Source organism: Choristoneura fumiferana, chromosome 2 (genome assembly GCF_025370935.1).
Source record: "Choristoneura fumiferana chromosome 2, NRCan_CFum_1, whole genome shotgun sequence".
Taxonomy (NCBI): domain Eukaryota; kingdom Metazoa; phylum Arthropoda; class Insecta; order Lepidoptera; family Tortricidae; genus Choristoneura; species Choristoneura fumiferana.
The window spans coordinates 22,739,324-22,756,190 of record NC_133473.1 but is presented as its reverse complement, the minus strand read 5'-3'; the positions used below and the strand labels follow the sequence as shown (position 1 = coordinate 22,756,190).

The window sequence follows — 16,867 nt, the reverse complement described above, 5'->3', positions numbered from 1 at the left end:
CTATCTTTGATAAAGACAATAAATAATTTTACAGTATGTATGTAGTATAGATGAATTTCAAATGTTTGAAAATTAGTATTGGAATGTTCTACATGTCTTTAAGATGTTGTCTGAATATGTAATGTCAATTAAATAAATTGTTGAATTTTAAATCTATGCTACTTTATTAATTGACCAGCCATAAATAATAGATAAATACATTCTTTTCAAAAATCTGTATTGAGTATGACATAAAGCTGATGAAATTTTTTAACAAAAAAGTAAAACTGACTCCAAGAAATAAAAAAAATATAAAAAATGGATCCTTCTACAAAACCCTGGTTTTTTTTTCTAGGAACATACCTACTAGCAAGAAGTCGGTGACTCAGCACGAGCCAGCAGGAGTGGAACAATAGTCGTAGTACAGTCACCAGCATTAATATCTGTCACAGCGGACCGTGCAAAAATATCCGACAAATCCTTCCGGCCCTAGAAATAGAGTCGTATCAGATATTTATGCACTCTTGTTGCGTCAGATATTGGTGCTGGTGACTGTACCTCACCTACATACTATGGGTTTCAATCCCTCCTGGTGGGTTGTGCTGAGTCACCGACTTCGAGCTAGTAGGTACCTAGAAAATATTCATCAACAGTCTTCTTCATCAGGTCCAGTTTACCAAGGATGTTAAGTGTTAAGTTATGGAAGTTTACAAGGTTTTGCAGGTGGTAGGACCTTGTGCAAGGTCCGCCCGGATTGCTACCACCATCTTGCTCGCTAATCCTGCCGTGAAGCAGCAGTGCTTGCACTGTTGTGTTTCGGCGTGGAGAGTAAGACAGCCGGTGAAATTACTGGCACTTGAGGTATCCCATCTTAGGCCTCTAGGTTGGCAACGCATCTGCAATTCTCCTGGTTTGCAGATGTTTATGGGCGGTGGTGATCTCTTACCATCAGGAGACCCACTTGCTCGTTTGCCATCCAGTCGCATAAAAAAAAAAAAAAAAAACCAAATGATACTTTCTGAATGTAGGTAAATGCTTATCTTAATGCTAAAAATGCAAAAATCGCCATAGGTGTGCATATAAAATTTGAGGTTTGCCCTCGGTTTCCCTAGGATCCCATCATCAGATCTTGACTTGGTGACAATGGGACCACCTCAGAAGAGTACTATTTCGAATAAAAAAAGGATTTTGAAAATCAGTTCACAATTGACTGAGTAATCGGTGAACTTACATAAAAAAAAAATACAAACATGGAACAGAACCTCCTCCTTTTTATTTGAAAAGGAACTAAAATTATACCTATGAACCGTTGCCATGTTCTAGCAATTTACATCAAAAATATTATAAAGAAAGAGTCAGCCACACTTAATTCAATACTCTTTTGTGCTATATATATACTCTAGTCTAGTTGTAACAAACTTTTACACAGGCTTTTTATTCAGACCATACTTTTTGTGGACTGTACTTGCATTGTCATTCAACCTACATATGTATACCAAATAAACCACATTTCAAGTCAATCCAACCACTGGAAGTGGATTCAAAATCAACTTGCAAGATTTGAAGAAAACAAATTAGGTGAAGTTAAATGGCAGATTGTGAAAAGAAAATTACTTCATCACCTATTTTTTAGGGTTCCATACCCAAAGGGTAAAAACGGGACCCTATTACTAAGACTTCACTGTCCATCTGTCTGTCTGTCACCAGGCTGTATCTTGTGAACCGTAATAGCTAGACAGTTGAAATTTTCACTGGAGATTGAATTTTCACTGAAGTTGCCGCTATAACAAATACTAAAAACAGAATAAAGTCAATATTTAATGGCTCCCATAAACAACAGACATGATTTTTTTGCGGTTTTTTGCTGGATATTAACGGCAACAGCACGCTTGTAATATTCAGACATTTAGTTATATATTAACTTTAAAAATAAATACCTAAATTAAAATAAAATAAATATTTAAAGGGGCTCCCATACAAAAAACATTATTTTTTGCTGTTTTTTGCTAACATCTAATGTTGTGTTACATTTATCACCTAGACTTGGCTGTTAATTAGACAATTAAACCTTTTTGTAAGCAAACCATCTCAATCTAATCTTGGCATGTTTTTACAGCACAGTGTGTTTTAAAAAAAAAACCTGTCCTTGTAAGACAGTTGTTATTGGAAAATATCTTTCTTTTCTTGTTTTAAGGTAAATCTTTGATTTTATGGACCATTAGATATGGCTCACCAAATTGAATAACTGTTACTATCATCTCAATAACTATAGTTAGGCTGGGGTGGGCTGAATTTCACTATTCTACTGCATCCTAGTGCTACAGGACAGCATCATCATCAACCAATACCAACAACTGTTAATCAAAGGCCTCCTTTAGAATGCCACAGTGAAACTCGCCACTTGCATCCACCATTTGGCCACTTGAATTCACCAAGAGGCCAACAGCCAAAACCACATCTCAAGCGCCATAGGTGATCTCTGGCAACACACACTGGCTGAAGACTAGTATACATGCACAGGCTGCAAGGACAGACACATGAAAATACGCAAGAGAATATGGTATAGCAGTTAGCCCTGTGCTCTACTTTGTACAGACACTACTGTATACCATTCTATTATGAAAATCAAAAGTAAAGATGAAATGACTAAAACAATCAATTGCCTTTATTACACAACTAAATAATATTACATAAATTTGTATATCTTACAGAAACTTCATTTTTACAAGTCAACACTCACCTCACTGTTCCTTCTCAGCTGCAACAGTTCGTAATGGTGTGGAAACTAAACCTAGTAATTTACAGTCTGCCTCTAACAGTGTGAGGTCAGTGTTTGATCCAAGGAAACGAGACGATAGTTCTAGGTTCTTGATCTGCAACCTCACTCTCGATCCTCTAACATATTCGTCGCCTCTGTTAGAAGGGCGGGTGCATACGCAGTGAAACTTCCATCCAAAATCAATGTACAAGTCGTCTTCCACAACATGAAAAATCTTGCCGATGACTACTTTTCCACTAGGATCTCCAAGCTGCAAAATAACAAGTGATTGTTAATAAATAATAAACAACACTAAACCACAAGATGAACCTTTGAAGGAATGATGATGCAAAGAAAAGAACTTACGTCCATAAGTTTCGAATTCCGAAGAAGGGATGCAAAGGAGTGGTTTATCACAGATTCCTGAGAATTTTGAATTTGTGATTGTTTGTCAAAAGCTTTGGCAAAGCCACCTTTTTCGGGAACATTGTGTAATTTCTCTGGATTTTGGTCTACATTTTGGGAGTCGATGGAACTAAGTAATCTAGAGCTTCTTTTCAGTAAGTTTGATTGTTTTAAATGTCTTGAAAACTTGACGATTCCAAACATTTTCCGGGATAACATAACCTAACTTTATTATAGAAAAATACGATTCCAATTTTGACAGCGTGTTTTTTTTTATTCTGCTCGGGCGGTGGGGCGGGGCGGTTGTACCGGTGCGTGGGCAACCGTACTGGAGTGCTACCACGAAACTCGAAGTTGGAAGTTACGGGCTTCGTTTCGATGATTTTCTACCACGAAGTTACTTCGATTTCGTTTTCGATCCGAAGTTCGTTTCGACTAGTTTCGAGCGGTTTTGTCTACTACGAAACTCAAACTTCGAGATTGGTTACGGATTTGGCCTACCATGAAAAGCAAACTACGCCAACGATTTCGAGTTTTGACGTTAAGATTTTCGAGTAGAAATGTCAAAATCACACGATAACTAATTGTTGTCGTTTTGGCTTCGATTCAATGAATGTTGCAAGAAAAAGCGACCTTGTGGACGATTTTGTATGTTTTGATGTGAACTTGTGTGTGACAGTGACAGTGTGATGTGATCCAGCTTTTTCAATGTAATTGTGTTTTTATTTAATTTAATACAAATCTTTGGCAGTTTTAACAGCATTTTCTTAGTTAAACAGTTATCTTATTTCTTTTGAGATAAATGAAGTTTCTTTGACTCGAAAATATATGAGAAATTATTAAAATACCTGTTTATTACACTTCTAAAGAAAGCTACGCAAGCAGTAAATTTCGTAAAATTGTCTCGTAAAACTAGGCAAAACTCTTGTTTTTCTTCGGGCAGTTGTGTAAAGAATAATATACAACTGATAGAAGACTTACGGTCTCAGTAGATATTTACAAGAATGAAATTTTCCACAGCAGTTGCATGTTTGTAGCAAATTTTTTTAATGATTTTTGAAAATTCGTTTCTTTTTTTTATTAGAACTAATGAAACGATTTTATTAATGGAAGAAGCTTTACCTGAATATCCAACTGACCGCCAAAGGCAAATACGCGAAGACCGTGACTGATTTATTTCCAAGACCCTTCTGGCTGACTCAGGAGATGTTTAAGGCCCTCTGTGCGGAGGTGGTACCCTTACTTCCTCCTAAGCTAAATAGCCGTGGAATCGACCCTACCATAAAGGTAAGCCCTTATCCATAGTAATCATACTAATATTATCAGAGCCTAGAATTTTTGTGGCACTTTTGACCTGTTTTAGATGAAATACCATAAAGGACATGGAATTCTATGCAGATGGAGTTGCGGGCTGTTGCTGTGGCTAGTATTATAAATGCAAAAGAGTGTCTGTCTTTCTGTTACCTCTATGCACACACTTAAACCACTGAACCATTTTAAACAAAATTTGATGTAAAAGTAGTTTGAGTCCTGGGAAAGGACATAGGATAGTTTTTAATCCATGAAAATTTCATAGCTCCTGCGTGATAGCAATAAGCAAATTCTTTGCAGATCGAGCAGTGGGCACCAGGTAGTATTATATAAATATGGACCACTCACTATTATCTAATAAGCAAGAAAAATGGTTACAAATATAAAAAAAATACAAAGACAATTATATCCAGCAGCCTGTACATACCACACAAGAGAACAATACTTACTGTAGAAGTTTTATGAAATTAATAAGATTCCCAGCAAAGAGTCATTACATACTCACCGACAAATCTACTGCCCATTCTTCATACATATTCCTAAGGAAGGAGGGTGGTTAGATTTGCCAGCGAGTATATTTAAAAGTGAAATATGGCAAGATGAAATAACAACCTAAAAACCAACTGTATATTTTTCCAGATTTCTTTCAGCTTAGAAGCTTTATGGTAGGAGAGATTATCAAGGATGTGTAGGGAGGGACTATTGGGTCCCAATGTCCCACAATGTATTAGTTCAATGAGCTGCTAGTATAAATATTTTAAAAAAGTTATTCCAAAGTATATATATAAAACTAAGTATGTAAGTATATTCCAAAGTAGATTTATGGCCACAACTTCTGGAATGCAAATTAACTGCAGGCTATCTCCATAGTAAATCTTATCACAAGCACATATATATGACATGCAAATGCTACTTATGTATTTACTTTCATAAGTACTTGTTATAGCCTAAATTGAATAAAGATATTTTGACTTTGACTACTTATTCTGTATGTTTTGCAGATTCTACAATAAATTTAATTTGCCCTGGATGTGTGGTGCCATTAATTGCACCCACATTATTGCAGTTATCGGGCCATTACTGCTCCCTTTATGTACAATAATGGTAAGTGATATGTAGTTAAGCACTTTTACCCTTTTTTTTTTAGTAGCCCATATAGTGTCTTTACTCTCATACAATATTTAACATGATTTTTGTCTTCATGGAATTTGTGTATCATATTGTAGGTGCTAGGCCTTGTCACAAAAAGGTAATTATTTGATACAGCATGTAATTTAGTGTCGCTGGGAGTTGGTAGGTAGTACAGCAATGAATTTTGGTAATCTTTGGTAAGTAAATACATAGATTTTAAATTGTATTGGTTATGGATAAATAACTTTTGAATTTAACTCATTTTCTGAACTACCTATGTGTGTAAACAAAGCATAGAAGTCAAAATAATTAAATTCTAACTCATATTGATTTCAAACTTTCCAAATCTGGGCTACAATAAACTAATTTAGTGCCTTAGATTAGGATAATACATGATGATAGAGCCAAAAGATAGGTGTAGTGGTTTTTAAGTCTGTTTGTCTGAACCGCTGAACCGATTTAGATGAAATTCTGTACACAGATAGTTTGAGTCCCGGGAAAGGAGATAGGATAGTTTTTATCCTGGAAAATTTCATAGTTTCAGTGGGATAGTGAGAACCGAATTCTAAGCGGACAGATTCGCGGGTAACAGGCTAGTATTATATAAAAATTTAAACCACACAAAATTTTCTCTGCTTTTCAGATATGTGATGATATGAACTCAATTTTAAATGTGGACGCGTCATATAGTGGAGCGACGCATGATTCATTTTTATGTGGCAGAATGGGGAGCTCAGGAACTTCAGGAAGCACTTTGAAAATCTCTGCAGCACACATGAAAGGGCCGCCTTGTTGGGTAGGTATGTGATTGTAAGAGTAATAATTAGAAGCTGTAAAGGAACCCCGGCTAGCCACCAAGCCAGAAGTACGAAAACCTGTGGTACTGAAACGTCGCGTCAGCGTATCTTCGGCTGGCAGCCAGTTTCGAAGTCGATACTTAAGCTTACGATTAAACTTGAGCATGGGACATCCTTCCAACAGGGTTTGGATAAATATAAAAGCATGGGTGGGTTGAATTGAAAGCCACCATAATACTCTTGACCTTTTTATTGCAATATTCAGGATTACACGCGAAAAGTATCGGTTGATTATCCGATATATTAAAAGTTATTGTATTATTAATTATGTTATTAGTGTATGTAATGTTCACCTCGAGATATTTCTTTAAGATCCGTAGTCAACTACTACTACTACTGCTGTGTGTGTTGCCAGTGATGACATAACGGATCTGAGACGTGGGCGCTAACGATGGGCCTCATGAGAAAACTCAAAGTCACTCAGAGGGCTATGGAGAGGACTATGCTCGGGGTTTCTCTGCGGGATAGAATTAGAAACGATGATATCCGCAGTAGAACTAAGGTTACCGACATAGCCCGAAGAATTGCGAAATTAAAGTGGCAGTGGGCGGGGCACATTGCTCGCAGGACTGATGGCCGATGGTGTCGAAAGGTTCTCGAATGGCGTCCACGGACCGGGAGACGAGCTGTCGGTAGGCCTCCAACAAGATGGAGCGACGACTTGGTTAAGACCGCGGGATCGCGGTGGATGCGGAAACACAAGACTGGTCTGAGTGGAGAGCCTTGGGAGGCCTGAAGAGATGTGGCGCAGTGCAGGATGACGTGGAAACAGGGTAACGGAGGCAGTGGCGCATAAATAACACACTTCGTTCATTCAACGCTGTATTCTTCATAAATACAACAAATGAATATTATTTATAATATCGAATTATATCAGGAAATAAACGGATTAAATCAAGAACACGTACGAGAGCGGTCGGTGTCAATAAGGAAGGAAGACAGACAGAGCCAGAGACAAACGCTAGTGTTGTCAGTTGTCAAACAACATGCAATAACCATAGACAAGCTTATAAGAATGGTTTACACATTTCTAACACCACCCCTCATTCTTATAAGAGCTTAATATGTACTTACAGCACTAAAGTTACATACTTATACAATACAATACATGCTCTATCTTAAGACTCTATGTATAAACTTATGCATAAACATTCTACATGCTCTACATTGAACTCTATGCAAAAACTTTTTCATGCTCTACATTAAACTCTATGTACAATACAGACTCTATAAACAAACATTTTACAACACTAAATTTTGAAGAAACATGATAAAAGTCTTATATTTATCCAGACATACTTAGACATTTTAAATTCAGATCTTCAACAAAATAAAGATGTTTATTTTTGCACAAGGGTTTAGTAAGCACATCAGCTGTCATTTTAGTGGTAGGCAAGTATTTAACATTAACACTACGCTTAGATATAAGATCTTTAACAAAGTGATATCGTAGGTCAATGTGTTTGGTCCGCTTATGCGAATATTCTTTTGCTAGCAACAATTTATGAGCGCTTTGGTTATCATTAAAGATAACAATATCCCAGCGTTTATCAAAAAATTCCATCAAGAAATTTTTAATAAAACACAATTCTTTAGCGACATCACTTATGGCCAAATACTCTGCCTCAGTGCTAGACAAAGCCACACAACGCTGTTTACGAGCTTCCCAGCTTATTACATTGCCACCCAGTTTCACAACAAAGCCTGTATATGATTTTCTATCATTTAAATCATTTCCCCAGTCAGCATCTGCATACGCAGTTATATTTAAATTACTACACTTATAGAAACAAAGACCCAAATTTATGGTACCTGCCAAATATCTAAGCACACGTTTTGCAGCTACCCAGTGGCTCTTGTTAAAATTAGTTAAATATTGACTAAGCTGACTGCAGCTAAAAGCAATATCAGGCCTTGTGCAAACTGATAAATACATTAGACAGCCTATTAATTGTCTGTATTGGTATACATCATCATCCAAAGGTTCATTGTCTGATTTTTCAAGTTTATTATTAACAATCATTGGTGTGGACACATGCTTACAATCAGACATTTTAAATCGCTTTAAGAGCCGTTTTACATACTCAGATTGGTCTAAGATTAAAACATTATTACTTCTAGTTACACGCATACCTAGACAACTAGTAAGTGAACCAAGATGCTTAACACAAAAATTAGTATTTAACATTTCATACAAATCTTTAGTATCACAAGTCGAAAAAATATAAAAATCATCAACATAGAGAGCTACAATAGTGAGATCTTTAGCCTTTTTCTTAATGTAAACACAAGGCTCACACCTACTCTGTATGTATCCATTTTCCGACAGTAAATTATTCACTTTCAGGTTCCACATGCGACTCGCCTGTTTCAAACCATAAAGACTCTTTAAAAGCATACATACTTTACTGTTATCATGAACGAAACCCTTTGGTTGTTCCATAAAGATCCTCTCATTCAGGTCACCATTTAAAAACGCTGTTGTAACATCTATGTGCTCTATGGACATATCTAATTGATGTGCCAACGAAAAAAGTATACGCATAGTTGAATGACGCACGACTGGTGAAAAAGTATCCGAGTAGTCTACACCCTCTTTCTGACTAAAGCCGCGAGCAACGAGGCGAGCCTTGTACCTATCAAAGTTGCCAGATGCATCGTGCTTCAATTTATACACCCACTTACATTTTATAATATTGGTATTAGAAGGTCTGTCTACTAACTCCCAAACTTTATTTTGAATGAGTGACTCATACTCTACCTTCATAGCATTTTGCCATTCAGACGAATTTAATGATGCAGTAGCCTCTTCATATGTTTGAGGCTCTTCAAATATAGAGCTGGCGTACATACCGATTTCATAATCGCCATACCTAAGCGGTGGTTTACCGCGGGTACTGCGCATGGGGCGGTCGCCGACGGTCACAGGGTCCTCTGGACTAGTGGCACACTCCCGTTGAGCCGCGGCGTCCCTGCGAGGCTCCGGCTGCTTCTCCAGCTCCTCAGCAGAGGACTCGCAATTAGCAGAGGCCTGCACTGCCTCGCTGTGCTCATCACTCTCCGCGCCAGACTCAGCATCTGTAAATTCATACGAAAAGTCATAAGTATGATTCATATCTTTATTGGAATTTGATGTATAATTTAAACTAGGACTTGAAATGTGATCTGACTGACTAGAATTGTCAATAATATTGCTATTTATCTCATTATTATAATTATCACTAATACTATTCAATTCATTATTATATTCTTTAAATGAGACCAACAATTCATCATCATTATTAGAGTCTAAATTATTAATATTATTATTCATGTCAATAAATTTAAAATCTTTATAAAATTTATCCTCAATAAAATGAACATTCCTAGATAAAATTATTTTCTTAGGATTATTTGGATCCATAAGTCGGTATCCTTTGGTCAATTCAGAGTAACCAACAAATATACATAATTTTGCCTTAGCGTTCAACTTACTTGTACGAATATGCTCAGGAATCAAATGATATGCCATGCACCCAAAAACACGAAGGTGTCCAAGATCAACTGTGTGTTGGGACCAGACTTCCATGGGTATCTGTCCTGCTAACGCCGCCGTAGGGCTTCTATTTTTTAAATAGATAGCTGCTTGTACAGCTTCTCCCCCAAAAACGGTTACAGAGACCTGCATGAATCATCATACATCTACCTTTTTCAATTAAAATTCTGTTTAGACGTTCACTGACTCCATTTTGCTGAGCTGAATATGGTACCGTTAATTGGTGAGCAATGCCTTCCTTCTCCAGGAAAGACCTAAAGTTATTGTTAACATATTCTCCACCATTGTCAGAACGCAGGCATTTAATATGCAACCCAGTCTGCTTTTCTACCAGATTTTTAAAATTTATAAATGAAGCTAGTACTTCAGACTTCTTTTTCAATAAATAACCAAAAGTTTTCCTAGAAAAATCATCAGTAAGAGTCAATAAATACCTTGCACCTCCCCAGCTGATCTCCTTCATAGGGCCACAAACATCACTGTGTATAAGCTCCAAAGGCTGGCTAGCACGCTTCATAGACCTCTTCGGATAAGCCTTGGCCACAGGCTTCCCCTGAAGACAAGCGACACACGGACTGATGTCTCCTTTGTCAACCTGAAATGATATGTTACGCGCAGCACTCTCCTTAAGAGTACACATCCCTTTGAGACCTAAATGCCCTAGCCTATAATGCCACAAATTGGCATTTGCACAATGAGAATCAGCTAACTTTGCAGTCTGTGATTCCTGCACTTGATGTAGGATAGCCATTGACTGCTCCTTTGCAACGGTAAAATTCAATTTGTAAATACTCTTACTTAGACTTGCAGACATAATGGGCTTGCCCTGTATATGACATCTGTCATAAATAAAACATCCATCATCCTTAAACACCACGACCATGCCCCTCTCACACATCTTACTAACAGAAAGCAAATTTTCACTCAACTGTGGAACATACATTACATTTTTTAAAGTTTTACTACAACCATCAATGCTTACTTGTACATCACCAACTCCTGAACTTTCTAATTTAGTTGTCTTATCAGCACATGTGATTAAAACTTTATTGTTTCTCACATTTTTCATTAAGTTAATGTCATTACACATGTGTGATGAAGAACCACTGTCCACAATAAAGTTCTTATTTTGTACAGCCGCTAAAAACGATGAAGCAAACACTGTCTGTTCTTCTTTGCTTTCCTTCTTCTGTCGTTTCAATTTAAAACAGCGAGACTTTGTATGGCCAGGTTTCTTGCAAAAATGACAAACTATCTTTTTCTTATTATTAGTATAGGAGTTGCCAGCTGCAAGTGCACTCGTCGGAGTACCTTCTGCAATGCTGTTAGCTCTTCTGAACTCTTCTTGAATGAGTCTAGCTCGTACCAGCTCTGACGATAATACTTTGGTCATCGACGCTGTCTCCAAAGCCGACACAAGCGTATCGAATTCTTGTGGGAGACCAGAGAGCAAAATTTCTGCAATTTCAGCATCTTCAATAACTTTGCCAATGTCAGCAAGTTGTTGTACTATAGTGAAGACTGAATCAATGTATGCCGTCATACTCTCACATTTAGTGTAGTCCACATGATGAAGCTGCCTTAACAAAGTGACACGTCTGAATAAACCTTTGTCTTCAAAGACGGATCTCAATTTTTCCCAAGCTTCTTTGGCTGTTTCTATGCCGTAAAGTAATTGATAGAGAGAGGGCCTCACGCTCAATGAGATACGAGCAAGTGCTTTTGAAATCTTGACGGTATCCAATTCCGTACCGGTGACACATTCCCACAGTCCTTCAAGTATTAGGGAATTTTTTATTGTAAATTTCCACGCGTTATAATTTGCAACGCCCTCCAATTTTTCGGTGTTAAAAGCATTACCACCAATAACGAAGGTTGAAGATGTGCCAGGCGAAACGCCAGCAGCAGCACGAGATGCGGCATCAGCGCGAGCCTCGTTGTTCGGCATGATTTATAAGTTAGTTGCCACGATGCACGAGCTCACAAAAATGCGCAATCAGCGCTCGCTCAATCTCAAATCTTCTCGGCGAATAAGGCGAAATCTTGTTGTGAATTATATTAGCAAACCACGTACCTCGCGTTATATCTGGGTAACATAACCTGAAGAGATGTGGCGCAGTGCAGGATGACGTGGAAACAGGGTAACGGAGGCAGTGGCGCATAAATAACACACTTCGTTCATTCAACGCTGTATTCTTCATAAATACAACAAATGAATATTATTTATAATATCGAATTATATCAGGAAATAAACGGATTAAATCAAGAACACGTACGAGAGCGGTCGGTGTCAATAAGGAAGGAAGACAGACAGAGCCAGAGACAAACGCTAGTGTTGTCAGTTGTCAAACAACATGCAATAACCATAGACAAGCTTATAAGAATGGTTTACACATTTCTAACAAGGCCTATGTCCAGCAATGGACGTCTTTTCGTCTTTTGATGAGGATGAGTCAACTAGGAACCCTTATAGTTTTGCCGTGTCTGTCCGTTTGTCTGTCTGCCTGTCTGTCTGTCTGTCCGCGGGTAAGCTCAGAGACCGTTAGTACTAGAAAGCTGTAATTTGACATGAGTATATATATCAGTCACGCCGACAAAGTGGTACAATAAAAAAGACTAAAAAAAATTTTTTAGAGTACCGACGTAAAGTGGGAGTGATTTTTTTTCTCGACTAACCCTATATTGTGGGGTCTTGTTGGATAGGTCTTTTAAATCCATTGGGGGGTTGCTAAGACAATTTTTCTATTCAGTGGTCTGTTTGCGAAATACTCAACTTTAAAGTGAACATTTTCATTGAAATCGAGTCCCCCGCCGCCTCTAAAATCTAAACTGTTGTGAAAAAATTTGAAAAAATTCAGAATGGTAGTAAATATATCAAAATTTACTAGGAAAATTATAGCAGCTAAGATTGCTTGAGAATTATTAGTAGTTTAAGAGTAAATAGCAGTTTAGGGTTCTGTACTCAACGGGACCCTATTACTGAGACTCCGCTGTCTGTCTATCTGTATATCTGTCTGTCCGTCCGTCACAGGGTTCTATCTCTTAAGCCGTAATAGCTAGACACTTGAAAGTTTCACATATTAAGTATGTATTACTGTGGCCGCTATAATCGAGGAAGACATGCACCATCTGTAACTACCAATCTAACCTAAGTTTGACTTTAAAAAAAATGATGTAGTTAAAATTTAAATTGACGCATAGGTAAGTTAAGGTTATGTTTAAGTTTGCATCAGCCCGAAGGGCCAAAACTACACAAAAACTGCAGAGCTCCGTCGACCGACACTGTTAGTGTGTCTATTAAAATTAGGAAAAATCTGGCCGCGGCCCGCTCGCGCGGCAGCCGACGCGCCGCGCTGCCGGCCGCGGGCCGCCCTCCAGGAGGGCGGCTGCCGACGAGCCGCGCTGCCGGCTACCATAGACACGTTGAGTGAATTATGGGCCCGGTAAAACAATTTGCAGATGGAGTAGAATACATATTTACCGCCGCCTCTAACGGGATCGCGGAAAATTATGTAAAAACTATTAAGAAAGCCATTAAAAAAAACGCCCAAGAGCGTGTCGGACACGCCCAAAATAGGGTTCCGTAGCCATTACAAAAAAATTAAGTAATATTTTTCTAAGGATTTCGTATTTTGTACGGAATATTCCAAGTTTAGGTATATTTTATACCTTAGGCTGCTATTTACTTTCAAACTACTAATAATTCTCAAGAAAACTTCACCGTTATAGTTTTCCTTGTAAGTTTGATATACTTACTTACTACCATCCTGAATTTTTGAAATTTTTCCACCCACCGGTTTAGATTTTAGAAGGGGGGGACGCTTGATTTTAATGAAAATTTGCACTTTAAAGTTGAATATTTTGCAAACAAATCACTGAATCGATAAATCGTTTTAGCAACCCCCTAATGGTTTTAAAAGCCTATCCAACGATACCCCACACTGCAAGGTTGGATGAGAAAAAGTCACCCCCACTTTACGTCTATGGGAGGTACACTAAAAAAATATTTTTGAATTTTTTATTGTACCATTTTGCCGGCATAGTTTACATATATATTCGTCCAAATTACAGCTTTCTAGCATTGATAGTCCCTGAGCAAAGCCGCGGACGGACAGACAGACCGACAGACATGGCGTAACTATAAGGGTTCCGTTTTTGCCATTTTGGCTACGAAACCCTAAAAAGCGGTCATTGAGAAAAATGGTGTTCTAAAATAACTTAACACATTATTATTATATTACCGCAGATTTATTATATTTATAACACTGCAATACCGGAGAAAGTTCTTCCGTGCTGCTCATGGGGCGGTTACGGACCCGATGGGAAGTGTTAAGGCCAGATAGGGAAGCTAAGGTCTTTAAAAGCTAACAAAATTATACAGCGGCTAGTGGGGGCACAAATAGGATAGGTACTGATACTGGGGGTAGGAGACATTGGTATCGGAGTTATTGAAAGTGACAAAATTGGCAACCTGAAAAGGTATACAAAAAAGTGTACAATAAATTGCCTTTAAATACAAAAAATATCAAAAATAATACCTTATTTATAGCTAAGTTAAAAACAGACCTTTTACAAAAACTTTATTATTCTATCACAGACTTTTTAAATGAATAAAAATATAGATATTTTATTTGTTTGTTTAGAAATAAATTTGTTGTGATATTAAATTAATACACATTTAGGTAGAAACAAATTATTATCGTGCCATACTTGTGTAATAGAATTAGATTATAATTACATACATAACAATTGTGGCTATACCCTACCAGGGTGCATAATTTCTGTAAGTACTAGTATTTATAAGTCTTATGTTTTTGCCAATTAATGAATACTGAATACTGAGTATCAACAACATTAGGTAGCACGGCTTGTAATAAAACAGGTGCTAGTGGTAACGAAATACATCGTCATATACTTAGACCAACTAAGACGGAAAACGCGGAATTCTTTAGCTTGTCCGATGGATATGGAGTCTCCGTTGAGTTAAGGGTAAGAGAGAAGGCACCGCCTGCAGAGAGCACTAGTGACTCAACAGTCGGTCAGAGCAGCGCCGGTGAGGCGTGCGAGCGTCGAGGGAGAGGGCGACGAGCGGCGACGACTGTTTCTCCACACCAGTAAAGGGCCACTGTATCCGAAAGATTAGAGTCGTTCGTAATTCGTTATTTACCGCCCTTAAGACACAATGTACTATTATAAAGGCTGTCACCCTCCACCATAAGTGGAGATGAAACGCGTATGGGTGTCCACATAAGGCCGAATGGTCGGAAACGTTTTAATGTTTATTTGGGTACAAAAGGAAAGAATAAGAAGAAAGTTTTTTTGGGTTAATCCATGCAAAATTACAACTTTCTAGCTCTTATAGTCGCTAAGATACTTAAGTCGTGAACGAATGGACGGACAGACAGACACAGGTAAACTATAAGAGCACTGCACGAGATCGGCGTGTTGACGTGGGCACGCCACCAGACATACACGTACGTGTACATAATGTGTCGTTTTATATCTATCAGGGCGCTGGAGGTGTCTGCTGGGCGCGCGGCAGCTGCTCTGCGAGCCCGAGACGGCGCCGGGCGAGTGTTGGGCTCACGGGCCGAGCCGCTCGCGGGCAAGGCGCTGCCGAAGACCGACGCCGCGCCCGCAGCCCCCGCCGGCCCCGCCACCGCCGCCGCCGACGCTCTGCAGCGCGCAAGGGAGGACCGTGACCGACTCATACGCGATTTAAAGCGCCGTTAGCCAATGACCGGATGTGTTCATTAAAATTATTGATTGTTTTGATCGATTGATTAATTGTATTCCATACTACCCTTAGCTCTGTCTGCATATCTGTTACCTCTTCACGCTTCACGCTTAAACCACTGAAATGATTTATATGTATATACTATAATATTCCTACTAATAGGTAACAGGCAGACAGAGTTATTTTCACATTAAATGTGAAATATATTATTATACCACGAGGTTTACGGTGAAGGAAAACATCGTGGGGAAACATCCAATCCGCACTGGGCCCGCGTGGTCGTATATAGGCTGGGATGATGATGATATTATTATACCTAAATGTGAAAGTAACTCTGTCTGTCTGTTACCTTTTCACGCTTCAACCGCTGAACTGATTTAGACGAAATTCCTTGTTGGGTCTTGGCGTCCCGGGAAAGAACATAGGATAGTTTTTATCTCGGAAAATTGCATAGTTCCCGGGAATAGCGATAAACGAATTCACGCGGGCGGGGAGACGACCCTGGCCGGACCAACAGGATGTCACTACCAGATTATTGTATTTTCACGCAATTTACATAAGTATTCCAAATTTCAAGTCAATCTACAGACAGACAGAGTTATTTTCACATTAAATGTGAAATATATTATTATACCTAAATGTGAAAGTAACTCTGTCTGTCTGTTACCTTTTCACGCTTTAACCGCTGAACTGATTTAGACGAAATTCCTTGTTGGGTCTTGGCGTCCCGGGAAAGAACATAGGATAGTTTTTATCTCGGAAAATTGCATAGTTCCCGGGAATAGCGATAAACGAATTCACGCGGGGGGGAGACGACCCTGGCCGGACCAACAGGATGTCACTACCAGATTATTGTATTTACACGCAATTTACATAAGTATTCCAAATTTCAAGTCAATCTACAGACAGACAGAGTTATTTTCACATTAAATGTGAAATATATTATTATACCTAAATGTGAAAGTAACTCTGTCTGTCTGTTACCTTTTCACGCTTTAACCGCTGAACTGATTTAGACGAAATTCCTTGTTGGGTCTTGGCGTCCCGGGAAAGAACATAGGATAGTTTTATCCCGCAAAAGTGCATAGTTCCCGCGGAATACCGATAAACGAATTCTACGTGGGCGGGGAGACGATCCTGGCCGGACCACCAGG

At 38.6% G+C, this 16,867-nt stretch overlaps 1 protein-coding gene and 1 long non-coding RNA gene across 6 annotated transcripts; one reads left to right on the top strand and one right to left on the bottom strand.

The window, feature by feature from the left end:
• Window positions 1-2,622: 2,622 nt before the first annotated feature.
• Window positions 2,623-3,697, bottom strand: LOC141445590 (uncharacterized). Its single transcript, XR_012453335.1, has 2 exons — window positions 3,104-3,697; window positions 2,623-3,008 (listed from the first exon to the last, which is right to left on the bottom strand). It is a non-coding gene; the product is annotated as an uncharacterized lncRNA (long non-coding RNA).
• Window positions 3,698-3,766: 69 nt separating this feature from the next.
• On the top strand, window positions 3,767-15,928 carry LOC141445355 (uncharacterized). Of its 5 annotated transcripts, none has more exons than XM_074111195.1 (5): window positions 3,767-3,852; window positions 4,227-4,429; window positions 5,455-5,557; window positions 6,308-6,380; window positions 15,487-15,928. In XM_074111195.1, exons 3-5 carry the CDS (start codon window positions 5,483-5,485, stop codon window positions 15,696-15,698), a joined length of 360 nt encoding a protein of 119 aa, XP_073967296.1. In that variant the 5' UTR covers window positions 3,767-3,852; window positions 4,227-4,429; window positions 5,455-5,482; the 3' UTR covers window positions 15,699-15,928. The 5 variants fall into 5 exon arrangements, with proteins under 5 accessions (XP_073967296.1, XP_073967295.1, XP_073967298.1 ...); XM_074111194.1 differs by having other exon boundaries at window positions 6,308-6,384; XM_074111197.1 differs by having other exon boundaries at window positions 6,228-6,380.
• Window positions 15,929-16,867: the final 939 nt, after the last annotated feature.